Here is a 22333-nt window from a genome sequence, read left to right as displayed (position 1 = left end):
AGTGGGTTTTTCACGACACAAATAATGGTCACCATGGCAATCTCTTCATGCAGCGCTGCCCCGTGGTGCTCGGTTCAGGCTGGAGTTTCACAGGAAATTCGAGTGCCTGGCCAGCTGTAACTCATTGAGAGAGGCAGAGCCACTGCTGCTAGAATTACAGAGGGTTTTTTTTCAAGCTGTCTTTCACTTATAAATGAAGGGAACAGCTGTGTGTTCTCACAAAGCATTCTGAACGTCGAAAACCACATCTTGCCCTCACACAAATACGGGCAAGTGAAACTGAAGCTGAGCACCCATCTCATGGGCCACAATTTCTCTTCTGATCTCCGAGGTAGTGTTTCTCATTTAAGGGCCTGCTTTGTCAGCTGTGCCATCCGAAACTGCTGCAAATCGAGGGAAAGCCCTTCCCCAGGCAACACGAGGTATGGCACTGCCTTGGTCTGTGCAAGGTTAGCCACTCCAGCAGCATACTGACTGTAGGAACTGGGCACGGGGCTCCCTCCCAGCTAACCACTGGGAAGAGTGCATTTACTCCCTTTCCATGCAGGGAACCCTTCTGTTATTTATTTATTTCTTCAGACCTTTTAGCCTCCATTAGAAAATCCAAGGGCTTTGTAATGATGTTGACAGATACTGCAGCACAGTTTAAGATCCTTAGCATGGCAAAAAAAGAAAAGCCTCCCTTCTCCGTTAACGAAACCATCTGCCCAGCAGCACTCAGAGTGCTCCATTTCATTAACCCACACCCAGGCACCAGGTCCAGGCCATGATGCAGTACCTTCAGATGAATTATTAGGCTTAGGTTCAATAACTGCTATGGGAAACCCCTTATCAGGTTGCCCAGGAGCAGGCGCGTAGGCTGACGCAGCAGTGCGAAGGGGAGGTACTAGCTCTCTAGGGGATGAATCGGGCTGAGGGACTGCCCTGCAGCAAGGTGGCAGCTGAAAACCATCTGCTGAAGGTTGGAGCAGGGCAGTGACAGCAGGCTAGCTGAGGCTGCAGGAAGGGCTCGGCTCAGATGGCTCTCCCAGAGGAGATACAGTGGTCACCAGTGGCCAGCGGATGTTGGCTTTCTGGACTCGTCAGCCTGGAAGTGTGTCACTAACACCAGTAATGATGATCTGCAGGCCACAGCTGTTCACCGCTCTTCGGAGGAGCAAAGCAAAGCGCATGACCTGTGGCAGAGGAGCCCATTGCCAGAAGTGGAGTAAAGGCTCGGTGACTAAGCTTACTGGAAAACAGAGTTTCTGCTATGTGGAAAGAAGTGAAATGGAGGAAAGAAACATTGAATGTGCTCCATTTGTGCATACTTGCAGCGGGGACATTTTGCTAGCCGAACGCCTTGTCAAGCCTATTTCTTCTTGCAAAGTGAGCCTGGCAGGAGCCTTCTAGACAGGTAGCGCGGCTCCATCTGTTCTGTTCTCCTAGCAGGAAGCTGATTTTTCTTAGTGCAAAATTTTAAATTTCTCTTGGATAGTTTTATTTCTGTGAAAAGGGATATTTTTTTCATCAGAAAAATTATGATAAAGGAAAACTTCTAGCCTAATCTGCTCTGGAAAAAAAAAAAAAAAAACAAAACAAAACAAAACAAAACAAAACAAAAAAAAAACTGCTTACAAACATTTGTTAGGCAGAAGCTGTAGTTTTGATTCAGAGATGAAGGACTCATCAAAGGCAAACTTTCAGTTTCCTATGAGGGGATAAGCCATCCTATGAATACTGATCCCCCTCATTTTTAGAAGGGATCATTCAAAGTTCTCATTTTCATTGCCAATAATTCTATTATGGGCAGATAATTCTATTATCTGTCATCAATAATTCTATTATCACATGGCATTCATTCATTGTATAATAATGAATAATTACATCAATTATTCTCTCAATTTGAGTCATTGTAGTCTGAAGACAACACCACAACAGGTGTGGGCTGTCTGCAGAATTCAGGAAAGGAGATTGCACCTTGGATCAGATCACCATGACAAGTGTCCCACCCACCAGTGGAGCCTCTAGAGACATCCTTGAGGAGCTATTCTGACACAGACAAGCATCTCCTTCCCTTTAAGTGTGAAACCTAATATGGCATTTTTTTGACTGATCTAAACACTAGAGGCAGTGATTACAGGTAGCAGCTCTTCCTGAAGGGGTAAGTTTTTGAGAAGGAAGTTGTGATGACATCACAACAAATCTGTTACCAGAAAATGAAATGATGCAAAAAACAGGTAATATAATCATCATCCAACTACCAGAATGCACTACAAAAAAGAGATCACCACTAATTGTTAAAGCAAGAATTAAAACAGGTGAAAATAATCCATTTCATAGCAGTACATTTCCTTTGAGAAGAAATAGAGTGCAAGCTTAAGAACCTGCAGGTCTGTCAGCCAGAGAAAAGAAACAAAGTGAAGCTGCAGAATGTGGTACATTGCTCTAGCTTAACACCACAGCAACATAGCTTTCACAGAAACAAAGGCAGCTTAAGATTTCCAGTGATTTACTGTGAAGCCTTGTTATTTTTTTATCTCTGCATGAACAGGAGAATGACATAAGGTTATGTTTGTGTTTGCAAGATGAAAAGTGTTTGAAGGTACCAGCTGATAAAGGTCCTCCTTCTATAAACTCTCTATAAATAATGTTTTATAAGTAATAAGTAATGTTTTAGCATCATAGAATGGCTTGTTTTGGAACGGACCTTAAAGATCATCTAACTCCAGCCCCATTAATATTTGCATAAGTTTATGCCCTAGATGACCCTTGATAAAACTCCTTGTTCTGACCACTGTAGGCAATTTCCTTCACTAATTACCCATTTTCTTCCATAGTGCAATAGAGTTTATCATGGGTCACTGGACATATAGATACACCAGTTAATCTCTTTGTGATATATCTAACATATGGAAATGTATAAATGTTTTATAATAGCAAGAGTCGTATCAGAATCTGTGTTTTGTCCTATAACCCAAGCCTGAAATATTCATAGAATATCCTGAGTTAGAAGGGACACAAAAAGATCAAGTCCAACTTTGGTCCCCAAAGGACCACCCAAAAATCAGACCATGTGTCTGAGAGCATCGTCCAAATGCAGGCTCAGAGCCGTGACCACTTCCCTGTGAAAACCCTTTGAAAATTTCAAGCAAAGTTAAATTCCACATCGAACTGCAGTGACATTTTTTAAAGTTTTCATCTCTTACAATCCTGTTTACTACCTCCTCAAAGAAAACAACCAGAACTTCTGACTGCAGACAAATCTGCTTATTCCAAACTTTCTAAGAAAGCATTATTTCTGCAAATGATATAAGAATAACAGCAGAAAGCTGCTACAGTGGGAGAAGCACCTTACAAAGAGACAGGGCTGTGCCTGGGAACACAGCAACTGGGGGAAATGGAGAAGGAGAGCCCACACTGAGAAGCCCAGGCGGGTGTGAGCAGTTTGCAGGGCTGCTGACTTGTGTGTATGGCTCTGTGCTGCTCCTCAAGTGCTTTGCCAGTCTGGGTGAATCAAACTGCCAGCACAAGCAACATCATCATGCTGACATTGTCAGAGGCCAACGGGTACAGGATCCTCTCTGGGAATCTCCCCATTTGAGAAAATTTGCATCACGTGTAACTGCAGCAATGGAGGAGAGATGCAGCTTGGTCTTGGCAAAATACAGAAAAAAAAAAGGATGGGGGGCGGGGATTGGGAATGTTCCTGTCCATTATGCTTTCAGGAAAACAAAACTGCCAGCTCACAGAAACAGCAGGAAGAGGAGGGACAAGCCCTTCCTCAAAGTTTGGTATGGTTTTCTCTGGCTCTTCTGTGGGCTTCCCTCTGATGAGGGGAAGCTTTGACTAGGTCAGGAGGGCTTTCTCCTGACGCTGTATAGCTTCATATTGTGATGCCTGCACTGACTGGGATGAGCTACTTCATTGCACAGATGGTCCTACACACTGGCCAAGCTTTCCAGAAAAATTTGGAGAATGGAATGAACAAAGGAGAGAAGAATCCAGCACTATTAAATGAGTTACAAATGCTATTTCTCCAGCAAGGGGCATGCACACTGCTATCAGCTACATGTGCTAGTATTTCACAGTCACTTCATTGTACAGTGTTTTTTTTCTGAAGGTACAGGCAAAGTCACATTGCTCTGAGCTGGCAGGGCGTAGACAAAAAAATATCCATGAAGCTCTGACTCATTTTGTAAGTCCAAGAGCAGAGTTTCTGCTGCCTTCCTGCACCACTCGTGCTTCTTGTCATCTGAGGTTTCTGCAAGCATCATGCAACCATTTCACCACTGACAAATTTAGCAGTTGTGATGTGTTTTTTTTTTTTTTCTTTTTTTCTTTGTGCATTTCTAAAGCCTGCTTCTAAGTAACCTTTTGAAAAGTAAAGCCAAAGTGTACTTCAATTGTGGCAATGTAGGCAAATGGGAAAACAGAAAAATCTTTCTGAGTCCTGAGCCAGTCTTGTATAGGGTGAACAGAGTTTGGGCCTGACATGCTCCTTTTCCTGATTACCCAGATCTCTCACTGAAAATCAGTGCAAGAGCTGAGATCTTCCTGTATACAAATGGTGAGGTCTGCAACAGAGACCTGAGGACAGTTGTCACTTTTCATCCCTTCAGTCTTACACCAAAGAACTTCTCGTGAAGGCCCATAAATCCCTGAAGGAATTCAGGGATGGGCTGGCGTGCTGCCAGCTTGCATTAACGGATACCACTGCTGCCTGGCCAGCAGGCTGTAATTTGATGTCTGTGTGCAGAACCTGGACGGGTATATTTAATATATCGTCTGGTTCCCCGAGGTGATGTACTACCAGTGACATTTTGTAAATCAATGCATGGCCATAAGCAAAGCCATTCTCTGTACGTGGAGAATTCCTGCAGCACTTTAAAAAGGCACAGTAATAAATAAAATGTCATAATGTTAATCTCCTAATACAGTTTAAGTATATTTACTAATTACAAGTACAGAGGAGAGCAAAACTAGAAACGGAGTAAGCTTCCTTTCCCCTATGAGAAGCTAACAAAAAAAGAGAGGATGACCAGCTGAGTGCAAGAAACAATTATCTAATGCATCATTATTCACAGATGGAGAAAAAGGATGTTATGGCACATCTCTGGAATGCTGCTGTGTTTTTTAAAAAAAAAAAAAAAAAAAAAAAAAAAAGGACATATCCTGTTACTACCAGAAGGAAATGAAACAGTTCTCGGGAGCAGATGTCATATTAATTACTGTACTCATTTGATAACATCTATATATAAAGGACGCAGTGGTATTTTAACCACCTAAGTCTAATCATTGAAAGACGAAAGACACTGGCAGTAAGCAAGGAAGGAAGTGCTTTATTCCAAAGACGAATAAAGTCCTGCCTTGCAGCCACTGCGGTGAAAGGCCACTGTGGTTATCAGCCAGACCGCTGTCCAGATAAGGTGTGCTTTTACATTAACCCAGTGGTAATACCATTGGTGATACCTTTGGGTTAATGGTAATTCCATCCTTGCCACTAGACTAACATGCTGCACAGGTCAAAGGGCATGAGGTTTAGAGAGCTCCGAATCTTGTCCTGCCACATGACATTTTACTATCTGCTTATCAGGCTGGTGGCATCTTGCAAAAGGCTGGGCAAGGTCTTCCCTGTGTTTATAAAAGCAAATGCTAAACAGACTGGACTTCCATGGAAGGTTATACTTTGTGAACAGAAGAATATAGAGGAAGTTTTTAACTTCAGGACAGGAAGATTAGTGGTTTTCAAATAATATTTTTCTTAGATAAGAGAGGAGTAAACTTCAATCTTACTGCAGGACTCTGATCTTCAGGCAGTAACATTACATTCTCCATACTTATAAAATAGCTTTGCTTCTGTGGAGATTATGTTCTGTCATACTAAATAAGAAGGTAATTCATCACTGTAGATGGGGGTTAAATATATGCTTGTTCAGCTAATAACCTGGTGAGTGTAGAGGAAGGAATGACATTTCCATGTCATTGTCTGCAATACCTCACTGTCTTCAGGCTGATGACTCCTCTAGAAATACTAATGTTAGGTTATTAGGCCAAGCCACAGCATGCAATATAATTTAAAGAGCTTCCAATCTAATTACGGTTAGTCCAGCATCACAAAGAACCAGTCTGCTCTTTGGGTATGCCTTGTATCTTATCATTGCCACTTCTGTAAAAGTATTTATCACAAGCAATTCATCTTTTATTCTTGAAATATCACTGTAAAACTCCCTGCGAAATGCCAGGCATCCTGTGAGCATTACCAGCAATGAGCCAACATCGTCTGACAGGCCGATATGCAGCACACTGAGCATTTGCTGAAGTGCTCACATCAGATTCATGCTGGAGGCTGCCACTAGAAAAATCTGCAGGTTTGCCTCACTCCAACACTGTCCCTTCTTGATTTCTGGCACCTAAGCACAAGGGCAGAAAATCACCACCAAATCAGAAGAGCAAAGCTTCTTCCCTCCTGCCTGGCACAGGTATAAATCCTTTTAATCTCCCGCAGCAGTGGAGATGCAGGCCCTGGCCAGGCCAGGCCGAGTCAGAGTCACTCAAGGCTCCCTGCCGAGAGCGACTGCTGCTCACCATGAGTAATGCCAGCCAGCAGCTGTTCTGGCTCACGACAAGCATCCCATGATCAAAGGAGAAAAGGAAATAGGTAATGCAACACATGGCTGATTTCTCATTGCACAGCTGTGACTGCATTTCAGTCTGAGATAGCCGTGCACTGCACTTGCACTTGCCTGTACCCTTTGGACATCTGACTATCTCATTCCTCAACTTTGATTTGAAACCGTTATTTGCCCTAAGTGATGATAACATCTTTTGTAACCGCCAGCCACTAGGAATACCTGTGTGAGGGACCTTTTGGTTTTGTCATTATTCATATTTAATTTCTGACTCATATGGGGATTAAGCCAGGGAGCAAACAGCAAATGAATGTCTTCTGTGTGTATCAGATCGAATTAGTCAGGAAGCAGAATGCTCTTCGTATATACTGCATGTGGGTTTGGGTCAGAAGAGTAGGCTATAATTAAACACAAAGCTGAAGAACAGGCCCTTTTCCATTATAAAGAGTGGGACCCAAACCGCAGTGTCTGGGCCAGGGGCAGCAGTACCAGGAATGCAGCCTTCCCACTCTAGCTCTCCCCACCCTACCAACCACCATAATTTTCTCCTACAGTAATCAGAAAGATTTTCCAAAAAATCAGAGTTCTAGTTCAAGACACAAATGATGTCATAAAAATATCCATTAAATCTATTTCTCCTGCTGTCTTAAAAGCAGCTTTGCTCACCATTTTCTTTTGCAACTACCATTTCTTGATTGTACTCTGTTCAGCTCTCTGCCACAACACCTCTGCAGCATTTCGTCTCATCATTCTGTATCACTCATCTCTTTCCCTGCCATCACAACTGTGATCATCACCTAATCCAACCTAACAGCTAGCCCTCATCCTTCCCAACCCCAGCCTCCCATCAAGTATTAGCAAATATTGCCACCAAACCAGCCCTCTGCTAACTACCATGGATCACCAGGCTGCTCCTGTTGGGACAGTCACAGAGCTAAGAAACAGGCATGGTGTTGCTGCCTGCTGCAAGGGGCTCAGGTGGAAGAGCTGCTGTCACCAAGCCCCAAAGAGGTGGGAAAAGGGGTACCTGAAAGCACCTGGGGGAAGAGAGCATCTGATCAGCACCAGTGGCCACTCAGTCCTGTGAGTCCAATGTGGAAACAGCGTGAGCAGCAGCTGCCAATTTTCTCTAAGAAAATGGTGAAGAGCTCTGGCACATGGTCCGTGCACCACCTGCTTGGACTGCAGTGAACAGGATTATATCTCTGTTTTCCCAGTCTTACAGTCAGCCAGGGCATCAGAGCTTTCCCCTTTTAGGCCTCTTTGCAATAAACAAATCTCAAAACTAGCATGTGGCAGAAAAGTAATTTTATGTCAGCTGCACAGCTATGAGTCTTCGAGTCTTTTTTTTTACATTAACCCTTTTTCCAATTTGCAGTGGAGTCAGATTCCACAAGGATTTCATACCGAGAAGTCCCAAATATCTGCAGACTGCTTAGAAAGTGAACCACAGACTTGTTCCAGATGATTCCCCCTTTCCCCTACACCACAGAGCACTTCACAGCCTTGCCAATGTGCTCCCTTTCGCAAGACACAGGGTGAGAGCAAATGCTAGTCAGTTCCCTGGCTGGTTCAACCTTGTTCTCTTTTTTTACACTATGGCACATATTTGTGCAGCATGCAACAACTGAATAAGAACATCTTTTCCAAGTGGTATTTCTTAATGGCATTTGGAGAAAGACTTCTTCAAGTAATGTGACATGAATTGCAAATTAAAGCCTCCTTAACACACTTCATGACTCTCTTTTTCCCTTGCATTTTACTCTTTATACCTCTGCATTTTACTCTTTATACCTCTTTCAGTCTGTGTTTTCTTTGCTTGGAAGCAATGAAACATTGTTAAAACAAAGAGTACAAGTACTTTTCTGCTACCCATCTGCTCCCTCCCTCTGATGTGTTTTATTTCTGTTCTTTAAGTGCTTTGGATCAGGTCCTTGCCTCTGGCACTATTTCTCCAGCCTTGAGCTACGCCTAGAAGAGTCTTTTCTGGCAAGTTTGTTGCTCCTCACTGGCTGGCTACTGTGTGCAGGGCTCCTGCCTTTCACGGATCAAGGGCTTAGGGATCTGGAGACTAGCACTGGCCTCTCCATTTGGCTCCAGTATTTCTTTTTCAGACTCCTCACAAAAAATGAACAAGGTTTTAAGCAACTTCTGCTAGCTCTCAATACAGTGCTCCCTTGTTTATTTTCTTTGCATGTCTATTATTTCTTCCCACTCCTGGCCAATAACAGAATAAATTTGGAAAAAAACTCCAATTTTTGCCAGTTTATTACCAATTTTTGAGCTCTGAAAGATGGCATAATAAGGAGTTAGGGGGAGTGAGGGAGAACGTCTAGAGGGAGTTCATTAGCCCAACGCCAGGCCTGTTGCTTGACTTTCTGCAAGAGCCCGCTGTAAGTAAGCATCCCAATAAATGTGGGCATGGTTCCTTAGCTCTCTTGTTGGCTGTAAGTAGCCTTCTCTAATACGTCTCTAAATTTCAATTCCTCTTGTGCAAAACCTAAGTAGAGCACAGGGGCTGTGTGCTGGCATCCTGTACAAGGGTGAGATGTGAAGGATGGATTGGTTCAGAAAAAGATTGAAATTGTAAGCAGAAGATTATAACCTTCAGTATAGCAGTGATCATGACTGCATTCTACTTCACACAGCATGAAGTACAAAACTGAGAGAAAATATATCTTCAGTCATCCTGGAAATAGATTTTTTGAGGAATCAAAATAAGAAAATATTTGTCTTTAGATTGACTGGATTGTTTCATTTAGCTAAAAAAATCTCTTCTGTGGATAATTTCAATTTCTTTCAGTCCTTTTAAATAATAAGGTTAATTATGACAAGTAGGTTAATGTAATCAAGAGACACAGCAACCTTCTATTAAAAATTGTAGAATTAAAATATTTTAAAGCTTTTGAACATTCCCCATTACTTTTCAGATGAAACTGAGAAGAAAATAATTGGGTCCAGTGTGTTTTAGTAATCATTACTAATCTCAGAATTTCTTCCACTTCTTTACATGACACTGCAATGTCATCTCGCTGCAGCCATAAAAACCAGTGCATCTAATCTAAGTTGGTATCTAGGCTCTCTATAGCAAATCTAGGCACCTGCATCCTCCCTGCTGCAGACATCTGTCTTAAGGCAGGATGAATTGGTCTCTGGCAGTGCTTCACTCCCTGCTGACCACAGTGGAAATAGGGAAAATACATTTGGACATACAGCTTTTAATGGCTACATTTAGATAAGATAAATGTACCCCCAGTCTTCTGCATCCTCATTGTTTTTCATTATTGGAGAAGATCTGGTAGTTCTTGTTTCTAAAACCTGGGTACGTACCTTCAAGTAGTCAAAGTCACAGTCAGATCCATCTTCTAAATCAAAGGCTGTGAAGCTATAGTTGAGCGTGTTCCCCATTGTTGCTTGAATGGTCCAGTTGCAGTGCTCACTTAAGGGGTAATTATTTGGATAATTTAAACTTTCCAATATGCCATGGCTACGGTTAACAGTCAGAACTTCGTGGCAATCTGAAAAAGAGGTGATAGATCATATCTGTGCAGTGTTTTTTTAACTCAGTATCTCAAAAATACTAATTGAAATTATGGGTACCAGTATGAGGTGAAAAATATTTTTATCCACAGATTAAAGAAAAGAAAACAGGCAGAAAGAGAATTGTGACCTATTGCATATTTTGGGAAAAAATAAATAAATAAATAAATAAAAGAATGGTCTTTATATTGTGTTATAGTTTGTTTGGTTTTTTTTGGGGGGGGGAAGAGAGGGACTATTTTCTTCAGTTTTAAACACATGGTTATTCCTGAAACATATTTTCTTCTATTTATTTTTTATTAACTAATAATAGTTAATAATTTGCTCCATCATTTTGAAACAATTCTGGGGGAGGGTGCTCAACAAAGATTGCCTAGTAGATTAAAGTGGTTTATTTCAGCAAACTAGAAGAAAATAATCCTTGGCTAAAACAACAAATGGAAACTGTAGTGCTTCCAGCTCCAGGAACTGGAAGTGAGCACTATATTCTTTAAAAAGGAGCCAGATTTTAATGTTGATTCATATAATAACAGCCTAGCAGAAGTACTGGACACTCACCTGGAATAACGAGAGCTTTCCTTGAAAGACAAAGAAATTTAAAAATAATCTAAACCAGACAAAGAGTGAAATGACAACTATGGCATTATGTCAGTGAGTCTCATTTTCCTGAATCTGTCTTTCACTAAAGACGGAAGATGTCAATACGGGTGATTCCTTCTCTGGAGACAGTGTACAGTGTGTGTCAGGAGCAGAGCAGTGTGATGCACAGACAGGACGTGGGCAGGAGGAATGGAGCAGGACGAGATGCTTGCTTTGCACAGCAAATCTGCAGTGTCTGAACAACAGAAATAGCTGAGATTCACTTGCAAAAATCTTCTATTGTCTGTCAAAAGGAATAATACACCTACCTCCTGCACATTTTTTGGATTCTTTCCAAATGATTTACAGAGCAGCAAGGTCTGTGTTTTTAGGAGTTCAAAATGCCCAGAATACAGCTGAGGGTCAGGGTCAGGGTCTAGTGGAGTGGAGCTTTTGTGCAAAGCTACACTGAAGCATATAACTGTTTGAAAGGACAGGATGAAGAGCATGAAATGGATTCTGAAGAATGCAAAATGGGCAAAAGCTGCTACCCCCTGCCATCAGGATTTTATTAGAAACTTATCAGGCACAAAAGTGCCTTTGAATGTTAATTTGATACGATGTTTTCCTTTGCAATGTTTTCATCATTGCCTTTCTTTCACACTCACGTAAATGCATCTGGCGTCTAAACATCCTTATTTTACACCACTAGTTCCTACATAATTTTAGCTTTTGGACAAGCTACTGAAAGCTTTCTTTGGTGCATGTGCAACTTCAGGAATTAAATATGAATGTAAAGCATAGCTCATACATTATCTGGTACCTCTACATCTGAAGGTTTTCTGAGTGCTTTCCATTTAATTAATGGAAGGGGGAGAAAGAACCCTATTCCAATATAATGTCTTGATTTTGCAGTCTGAAAATTTCAAGGTAGATTAATCTTTTATATCTTTAAGGAATTAGGGAGCCACCACTCCTTCACCCTTCTAATTATAGTGTGTGCCATGTGACGAATAGCTTTGTTGGGTTTTGGTTTTTGTTCCGAATTCATTTACTAGTGCAAAATGTAAGGCAACTTAATGTCTAAAAACCTAAAGCTATCTCTATCAGTTGGGCCTGTCATATTTAGAGTACCCAAAGATACCTATAGCTCACATGTGTGTGGTGAAATTCCGTATCTTCCAAAGCATATCTAACTATATACACTAGAATGTATAAGGAGAAAAGAAAACACTGGGACAATATCCAAGGTTATGACTGGGAACAGAAAACTTTAATTCTTCATGTATATTCTTGTATTTTGTTTGCTTGTTTTGCCAAATGTTAATATTCCAATATTTCTGGGGTAGAACAACTGTACATAAAAATGTGTGCAAGAAAATTGTGACCCTTACTACAAAATATAAAAAATGAAACTCTTTGAAGTGTTCCAGATAGGCTAAATGATCCCAAGCATCTGAAATAATCCACGAGGGCTGAAGGTAACACCTTTACCCTTTGCAGTCCTGCCTCACAGCAGCTATAAGGGCATAGAAGCCTATATTCTATCTGCCTTCTCTATTAAAAGGTCAGGAGGCTGTGTAAACAGATGAGAAAGAATAGTCCAATTCTGTTAGGGACTTCCAACACTTGGTATTCTGAGTAACTCTGGAGTGGAAAGTACCACTGATACAAGTAATAGCAGCAGGGCCACCTCACCAGCTTTCTTCTAGGGAAGAGATTATCTCTGTGGCGGGTAGAGGGGTAGTTAATTTTTAGTTCTCTGTGTCTTGTGACTGGAGCAGACTAAAGAATCTAGGTCAGTGATATGCTCCATGTTTTGTTCTGTGTTCAGGAATAAATAAGATCATGGACTGCGAGACAGTTTCAGGACCAAACTGAACTATAGAAACATGTTCTTATCTTGTTTTGCTTACTTACCTTGTTTGTATTTAGCTAAAAAACCTCCACCTTGCAGACTGCTATCTGTCCTTAGTTTTATGTACACACTGTCTCCACTTGAACGGATGAGTTGTGGTATCTGAGTCCCACAAAATTTACCTAGCTGTTTAGCATTGCTGCTGTTGCCATCATATATCTTAATGGAAACAAAAAAGAGAGAGAGAGAGAGAAGGGTAGGGAATTTAGAAGCAGGCAGAAAAGCGTGTTGGTTCCTCCATAAAATATAATTTTGGTGATTCTGCTGGTTGCTACAGAATTTGAGGAACTAGAACTGTTTCAACTTTGATAGCACAATGCTGACTATTGAATTTACTAAAGCTGGTAGCATTACAAATCTAAGTAATTTCCCCTGCCAAATGTCTGTTTAGGGGATTGTTTCTGGGTACACAAGAGGTTAAATACTATTTTTTGCTCAAATGAAGCCTCACAGGCATTTCAGAAACAAGCAGATCAGTGGAAAAACAGGAAGCCAGTAATCAAATACTGGTGGGTTTGGAGGGGCTTACTCACTGATAGGGGAAAACTGTGCTCCACTTCAATTCTAATGAATATATTCATATAATTTACCAACGATTTGAATATGGAATTTGGGATTAATAGTAGGGTTATTGACACTATTGTGCCATTTTTCTTGTAATTTGCTAGGAGACCATACTTAGTCTTTGGCCCAAAACACAGTGAATTTAATAGATGTAGACCTATTTTTGTTTAAGTGTCCCATCTAGACATAAATGCTTTTCTTACCTTTGTGCAATACACAGACACCACTGCCTGTCTTCTTGCTGCTCCAAACCACAGAATCATAGAATCATTAAGGTTGGAAAAGACCTTCAAGATCAGCTGGTCCAACCATCTCCCTACTACCAACATCACACACTAAACCATGTCCCTGAGCACCAGGAATGAAGGTAGCATGGAGCTTTCCTGTTCTGGGTCTGTTCACATATCAGCATTTGAAGACCAAAGCCATATGTTTTTCTTTGCCTCTGTATTCATCGTACTTAGCTGCCTGCTATGGAGCAAAGGGTCATGGGGTACATACCGCAAGGTAATCAAAGTTGCACTTTGAGTGATTCTCTAGATGGAACTGTTCAAACTGGATTTCAAACGGGGTTCCTCGGTTTCCTCTGAGCAACCAGTAGCACTCTGAATTGTGATAATATGGCATAGGGTAGTTGGGAGACATGAAGATGCCAGAAGCTGTCGTCGAAGTCCCACCACAACCTGATAATGACAAAGAAACCAAACCAACATTTAACATCAAAAACAGTGGAGAATTAGAGGTTATGTGTGAGATACACAATATTGAATTCTTTCATATGCCTCAAATATCTTGAGTGATAAAAAATCTGCATTAAGACAACAGTAAGTGGAAGGGAGCCAGTAGCACCTGGAAATATTAACCTTCTAATTTATAGACTGCTCCTGTTTGATAGTTACTTTCCAAATAAAAACATCTTCATTAAATTCTTGCTCACCACTACTTTCCTAAACACCAGTGAAAACTGATGCTACATTAAATCTAGGGAATAGTATATCCTTCTCATGGAGAAAAACAAAGTCCATAGATCAAGAAAGTTAAGTTCTTGATCTAAAAAAACTCAATATATATATGCCACTATATAATTAGCAGAGAGATTTTATGACATGGGAAGCAGAAAAGATGTGGGGAAAATATTAGAAATAAAATACAAATGAAAGATCAATGAGATGTGCAAAACAGTTTTATACTTGGCATACTCATTTTACCTGCTGATGTGCCATCCCACTCTGCTGAAAATCCCTGTCTTGTGCCAAATATGTCACTTACAAACTTTATCCACAGCTTGTTACCATGAGAGATTATAACAGGAGGCAGGTCTGTACCACAGTATTTTCCAAGAAGAGGAGAAGTTTCATAGCCTCCATCTCTAGAATGACAGAGAATAAAAACCTTGGGTCAAAGAAGGAAAGTGTGAGAAATGTTAAGACGGCAAAAAATCTTGGAATTCTTTCAGGCCTGGGAAAGACTAAACCTGGTTTTTAATCTTCCACAGAAAGACAGCTACTAAATACTGGAGATGTCTTGCTGCTTGTGGTCCTACCACAAGCACCTGCTTGCTGGGTATGTCCAGTGTCTAAACTCAGCTGTCAATACACTGACAGACTCAAGAAGTATCTCGAGTGTATTCAATGCTGCAGAAGCAGGACCTTCTCTGTATTCTACAAGGTGGCAGTCAATGGTATAACCGAAAATAAATGTCTAATTTGAAGAAAAAACAACATTCTCACTTCTCACTGTCTCGCCTGGCACAAACACAGATGAGTTAATTTATTTTTTAAAACATGTTTATTTGCCACCACACAAACAGGAATCCATTTCTCAGAACTCATATGATGCATATTTTGCAAGATGCATTCACAATTGTTTCTACAGCCAATTATTTCCATCCACAGTCTTTCAATTATGTAATATTTTCAGTAACATTTTATAATACTTTAATCAGGATGCACATCCAATGTTCTGTTGTGCTGCACATATCTCATGGGAATCAATAAAAGATGGTAACAACGTTCTTATCAATTGCATTATAATCTTAGCATAAAGATTATATAATTTCATATCAGGCAATCATACTGAAAATATCCTTACATGTCAATAGAACAACAATAAGTACATTTATACTTAGATATGTGTCATCTTGATATGATGTTTCTTAAGTAAACAGCAGTACTTTCAATTGTATTTTCACAGATTTATCCTTGCTTTTGAGAGAAATTTCTGCTTAGATCTTGTAACTCTCAAAGGTCTATTTTCTTGTCACCCTCCCAAATTAAAGTGCTTGCTGCTATCTCAGGTTACTAGCAGCTGAAGAACTGTGCCAGAACCTCTTCTCGCTTGCATCTCAGCCCCTGCAGCTGTGGTCAGCTGAACATTTTCTTAGTTGACTGAAGGTAGTTTATGCTAGGATACCTCAGGACAAGAACCCAGAGTGGCACCTCAACTAAAACTAATCTAGCTACCCCATTTAAGGGTATCAGGTTTGAGGAGTCATCTCATGGAAATCCAGTTACGACAGCAGCAATGTGCTGAGTTACACTTGGTGATGTTCTGGCACTATATGAAAACCTAGTTAATACTGCTGGGATCTTTACAGTCACATCAGAGTTAGATCTCTGCAATGAATGAATCTTTTCAATTTTTGAGGTGAAAAACTGAAAAAGAAAACTGATGTAATTCAGGTCAATCCCAAATTAAGGCTGCAACTGTTAAAATAAAGTTAGATTAAACTTAATCTCTGATTGTTGTTTCAAAATGAAACACTTCACTTAGAAAATATTGAAAAAGTCTTTCAGTTTTTCATAACTTTCTCCAGTTTGTATGTACAGCTGAAAACAACCAGCAGGAATTTAGAATCTCATTCCAACCAATATCTAGTATAATGTTCAGATTTAGTTCTATCATGGTGCTCCTTGAGGTCATGAAAACTCATGGCACACTCAGAGTCAAAAAACACACTGCAGTTCTGCAGATACAGTTCATCCAGAGAGCTAGCTCAGGAGGAGAAAAATAGGAGCGCTGACAATTCAAAGTGCAAATCCCATACAGCAACACATCGTACTACTTGGTGCAAGCTGTGTTGTAAGCATGCAGCTATCTTTCCTACAAGTATTACCTTCTCCCCCTTGTACTTTTCTCTGTCCTCTAAAATTTACTAGAAATCACCATGTCAATATCCTAAAATTAACAGTGATACCAGTATAGCTAAATATCACAGATTATGCATGTGCCTAGTGCTGCATCACAGAAAATTGCACTTTAAGGACTATAATCATAAAACAATATTTCATGAAACAAGCAATAAAACTCTTCGTTTCCACTCTGAGAAACAACCAAAATACAGTGCAGGGCAACAGAGTCCCAGAGTCCACACACACTACTTTAGGAAGGTAGCAATTAAAGTTTTTTGATAAAGGATAATTCCTTTTCTCACCCTTACAGCACAGATATACAGTTAAAACTATAGCTTCCAAACATGCGTGAGTGGATTTGGATAAATTTGGTGGTTATCAGTAATAAGGAAAACAGAAATAATTAGGCTTGCCTGATTTCTACATAATCCTCTGTACAGCGTTTATTCCCTTCCAAGGTGAAGTTGGTGAAGCGAAGCACAATCTGTCTGTTTATTCCCACTGTGATGGTGTATATGCACTCTGTCCGGACAGGGTAGTTATTTGGATAGTTTGGAGATGTTAGCACACCAGTTTCAGTACTGTAGTTGTGTGAGCACACTTTAAAAAGAACAGAAACAAGTCTGAATTTTAATATCTGTGTTAAATTAACAGGAAATTTCTATTTCCAACAGACAGAGGAGCAAACATCCTGTGCTCCTGTGCATTATAACACATCCTGGACACATCTTACTGTTGAACGTCATCATTATAAACTGAAAACAGAATCCAGATTTTCCATGGAAATTCTTATATTTGAGGGTTTTTGGTTTTTTTTTTCTGCTTTTACCAGAATGCCATGCCTGTTACAAATAGGCAACATGAGAGTAGTTCCAGCTGTCAAGTTGGCTTTGAGCTAAAATCCAGGTAAGCAGAAAAGACGAAGCTGTGAAGGATGCCTTGATCAAAACCAGAGGTAGGATTCCTGAGCTTCTGAAGAGCAGTGGTGGTGGAAACTGGATGTAGTCTCTAGCTACAAGGAGACACTGTGTTGTTCTTAGGCATTCCCCACAATTAGACCTGGGAGATGGGGATTTTGTATCTTAAGTTCTTTTCCCATTTTTAGGGCCATAAGGGGCAACCACCAGAAAATAGTATAATCCTTAGATTGTGAGGACAAAGCTGTTCCACTTAAAGCCTTATACTAAAATCAGTTATATCAATTCTCCTGTGACTGCTGGAGAAGCATCATGGTATTATGAGCTGGAAAGAAGAAAATAGAGTGTGCTAATACTGAGCCAGGACCTGAGTGATAATTTTAAAATAAATAAATTAATTAATTAAAAAGTTCCTTGAAAACACAGACGTAAAGGCTAGAAATAGAGGTATCTTCTATAAAATGGTACAGGAGACTTATTCTGGAAAGAACAATTGTCATGTACTAATTGATTACAATCTCAGTAAGCCTTTGTGATCTGGCTTCAAAAAGGGCAAGAAGAAACGCTTAGGAAGCGTTTAGCTTAGGAAGTGAAGGATAGGAGAAAAAGACAGAAAAAAATGTCGAGAAGCATGAAGAACAAGAAAAACGTAACACTCTCTTAATGACAGTACAAGCTCCAAAGTTAGAAACTGTCCATGAATACAGATACACAGAAATCAGGAGATAGTTTCTACCAGGAAGTCAATTTCTAAAGCAACCATTCAACCAACATAAGAGAAGCAAAAAGAGGAAAAAAGTCATCTTTTTTTTTTTTTTTTTTTTTTTAATGATAGTTTGATTAATTTTAAGATGGGATTGCACGATGTAACTCTTGGCAGAAAAAGGGCAGGGGCTAAAATTATAGGCTTAATTTGATAACCTCGGAGTCTTGTTCTGGTCCTCTATTCCCCTCTTTCAGATCCTACAGGTTGCAAATATAAGAAATGAAGTTTTCTTAGACATGGTGTTTCATCATATGAAGCATCAAACCCCTTATCCTTAAGTCATACAGTTTGAGGACCCTGCCTGCAGGGTTAGAAATCTGACTTTAAAATGTGACCCAGACTTTTCTTAAAGACTCGTTAGACAGAACATAATCCAAAAATACATTGAACAGGTGTGTTATTTATTAGGTTACTTATTTCTAAATAATTATTACCTTCTAATTTTGGAAGTGTAGGTGCCTGACTTACGAGTACTTAATGCATAGAGGGGTTGCAATACTGTTACTCCTTATTCACTCAGAGGTTGAGATCATGAATACTGTCTTTCAGCCTGCACAATATTAAAACTGATGTACTAGATAAGGGCCCTTAGGGTAAAATTATCAACAAGGAAGCCAAATTATTTTTATCAGCCCTTTTAAGAATAGTTTCCACAGAATTGTCAAGGTTCCCTCCCTCACCAAAGTTTGCTTTCCTGGGCGTAATCCATACAAAAATTCATATCCAAAGTGTGCTAAGTTTAAACTGGATGCTGTGTTCTGCTCCACACTTTACATAACAATCTTCACTATGATCTAAGAGGGATAAATATAGATGGCCTCAAGTTGCACCAAGGGAGGTTTAGGTTGGAAATTAGAAGTTTCTTCTCAAAAAGAGCAGTCAGGCATCAGAACGGGTTGTGCAGGGAGGTGGTGGCATCACCATCCCTGGGGGTGCTTAAGGAAAGGTTGGACGTGGTGCTTAGGGACATGGTTTAGTGATAGTGGTGGTAGGGGGGTGGTTGATCTTGGAGGTCTTTTCCAACCTTTATGATTCAATGACTGTATGATGGAACAGTGACTGCCTTAGAAAGGTCAGACCTCTGGCTACAGTAAAGTAAATCCGAGTGTAAACTGCACATACACTGCTATGAAGATTAGGAAAAGCATAAACAAACCCACATTTTGTGTCAGCCAACACTCTTCTGTTAAATGGATTAATTTGTTGCATTCTTCTTGTCAGCAAGAGAGCTGGCACTCCTGTTTTGCAACCACCTCACTAACACAGCAGTTGGGGCTGTGCTTGTGCAGTCCTAGTTCCCCCAGTGAAAACTGTTAGCAAAGTTAGCAGGTAAAAAGAACTTTGAATCCTCTGCCAAAGTTCAGAAAACAGTCTAACTCCATAATGTGCTTACAATATGCCTGGAAAAAACACAAATTCAGTTTAGTTTGAAGACAGTTATTGCAGCAAATGCAAATCAGAAGAAAGCAATTGTCATGGACAATTGCACGTCTTGCTTTGCCAGAATGTGAAGTTTCAAAAGCTATTCAATCTGCTTTCTGATTTTGGTACTGAATGTTTGCTCTTCTGGAAAGAAAAAAAAAAAAAAAAGCCTTAAATGCCAGCTTTTGTACCACTCACTCATGCAGTCATGCACAGTGCAGAAAATTATAACCATGTCTTTCCTATAAAGAGATATTCATCAGTTGCCACAATTCTAATTAATCGAAAAAAAAAATATAGTGTCATAAGTAAAATGGCACTTTTCTTTCCATCTCACTCTGCTAAAGGAAAACTCAGATTCATAACAATTAGACCCTTATGTAACGTAATGCATCTTTAGGAAAAAAAAAAAAAAAAGGAAGAAACTATCACATGAAATATATCCCTCTCCACAGGCAATGAAAAAGCACCTCAGGGCCTTCTGTAACTGCTCTGGCAGATCTAACAGGCTTAATTTTTACCAAGAAGATACACAAAGGTCCTTTGTAGTGTTTCAGCCCCAAACTTCTCAAAAACACTAGGTACAGTTGTTCAAAAAGAACCTCCAGCTCTCTCCTGCTTATCTACACATAAACACACATACTGTACAGTCATACACACACATATAGGCCTATATAGGCATACTAATAACCTGACCAAACATAACCAGTTGCCTAACAAGCTGCCAGTTGCCAACTGATTGAGTCTTCTTCCTCAGTGTGAGCTAAGCAGATGCCTAAGAGGTGTGCAGGAGTCCAGCTCGTTTTTCTGTCTTAGCTCAGCCTCATTCGACCATGCCCTATCTATGTGCACACACGTATTTGTCAGACTTTGCTTTCCATTTGTGCCCTTGCTCAGTCAACTGAAGAGAAAAGCCAAGCGACCTCCTGATAATTACTGGGTTTGGTCAGCATAATGTGAACTGAGATCTCAAACTGTACTCAGCTATCAATAAAGACACACAAATCTATCACCTTTGGGTATACTTTTAAGTCAATGGGTTCAAATACTTTTCTTTCTTCTCAAACTCTAGCTCCTGCAGTAACTCATTGTCAGCTATCATATGTCACACAATTAAGCTATTTAAAGCCAAGTTATTTCTCTTGATTAATTGTATCATTTACAATTCAGACTGATAAGAAGGAAAACTCTTATCTTTCACCAAAGCCAGAGAAATAATAATAAAAATGATAAAAAGAATAATAAATAGGAATAAAAATTGTATCAGGAGGGCAACCTGCTTACAGACCTGTTAAGGCTGTCTTTTCTCAGAAAAATGTTTTAAATAAAGTCTCTTTAATGGAAAACAAAACAAACAAACAAAACACCACAAAGCAAACCAAGTAAGTACCCATTGATCAGTGAAGAAGTCAAGGACAATGAAATACATACACTGAATCTAGTCTCATTTCCGTTGAAAAATTGTGGTCTCATTATTTCAAGACCTGAGTAACACTTCCACTAAAGACTGAGTCCTTTCAAAGATTTTTCAATAGTTTCACATTTTTCAATAATTTTTACTCTGTGCCTTGGTCAGCCAAGGCATGCAAAAGAAAACCCCAAATCTATCATAATACATATACAGCTATTTTAACACTTATCTATATGGTATTTGAGTCCTGGACTCTAGGAGATAGATCTTAATTTACCTTGGTTTCCATGTGACTTCCCCCTCAAAAGACAGACTGAGGTATAGACAGTTTAAGTGGGAAATATACATTTTAAACAACAGAGTATCATGCAAGCATATTTGACTGGAAGATGTCCATTTGTATTCCTGCCATATGAGCTATTCACAGCTACTAGCTGGCAGACTGCTAAAACTGTTGTCTGTACTTTATGGACCATAGCCATGGATGTATGTCAATTTTGTTGACAAGGAAATACAGCTTTACAATTATTCTCAGGCTACTCTTCAACTAATTAATATACCACAGATACAGCATACTAAGATATATGGAGAAGAAACTTAGTTTTGTTTTACAAAAAAGCCATTTTTTTCACTCATATATATCCTCTTTTTTTGCTCTTTCTCTCTCTCTCTCTTTTTTTTTTTTTTTTTTTGGATGCATGTGATAATGCTGTCCATCTTCTCAATAGCTCATTCTCTGTAAAATAACTCCAGGCAAAGGCCTATTGAAACATCTAATATGAAACAGAACAGCTTTGACCAGTGCTGATATTGGTTACACTGTAGTTGGCTAAGAAAACATAGCTCAAAAAATATGAAGGATTCTTACTGCACAAGGAACGTTATTAGAACCATATTTTTCTTAGGAGAAAATAGACAGCAGATGTAAAGAAAAGAAATAAAAAAGAAAAAAAGAATCCATAGCTTTGGTAAATCTCTCAGATATGATTATGTTCAACAATTCACCACTTCAGTGTAACTGAATATATGTAAGATGAATAGCAGGCCTAAAAATCTCACAGTGGGAAAACTGAACTTGATACAATTTCAGGGCAGTGGGGAGTTACTGCTCACAGTAAAGCCTACATGCATGTATTTGCCTTCAAAATTTGCAGCTTCAAAACCCTTTATTCTTAATCAAAAAAGAATGTTAGCAGTCCAGTATTTATGACTTTACAGTACTACTATTCTTGTGCTGAGACAAAAAGAGAAATCTCTGTAAAGAAAAGCAGTTGTAGTTTCAACTTCTCTATAGGGTTATTAGTCTCAGTTTCAGTATTTATCCAAAAAAAATAATAATAATAATATTCTAGAGAACATAGTTCTGGGTCTGAGTGAGAATAAAATGGGAATTAGCCCTTTTGCAATACTTCTCATCAAAGGCTCTGTTTAGCTGAAAAGTAGTCGAGATATTTATTTAAATAAGGGTAAAGAA

General features: G+C 39.6%; 1 protein-coding gene across 1 annotated transcript in view; it reads right to left on the bottom strand.

Annotated features, from left to right (window-relative positions):
• The window catches only part of CUBN (cubilin), a gene marked incomplete at its 5' end in the record, with an annotated part of 138717 nt that overhangs the window by 89285 nt on the left and 27099 nt on the right, over positions 1-22333 (bottom strand). Inside the window, 5 exons of the mRNA XM_084510519.1 lie at positions 9942-10129; positions 12651-12807; positions 13714-13895; positions 14421-14581; positions 16757-16943. Of these exons, the coding sequence (XP_084366645.1) occupies positions 9942-10129; positions 12651-12807; positions 13714-13895; positions 14421-14581; positions 16757-16943 (875 nt within the window). The remainder of the gene's footprint in view (positions 1-9941; positions 10130-12650; positions 12808-13713; positions 13896-14420; positions 14582-16756; positions 16944-22333) is intronic.

The sequence above is a fragment of the Aythya ferina genome (assembly GCF_964211825.1).
Source record: "Aythya ferina genome assembly, chromosome: 2".
NCBI classification, from domain to species: domain Eukaryota; kingdom Metazoa; phylum Chordata; class Aves; order Anseriformes; family Anatidae; genus Aythya; species Aythya ferina.
The sequence above is the reverse complement of the archived record's forward strand: the minus strand, read 5'-3'. Positions and strand labels throughout refer to the sequence as shown.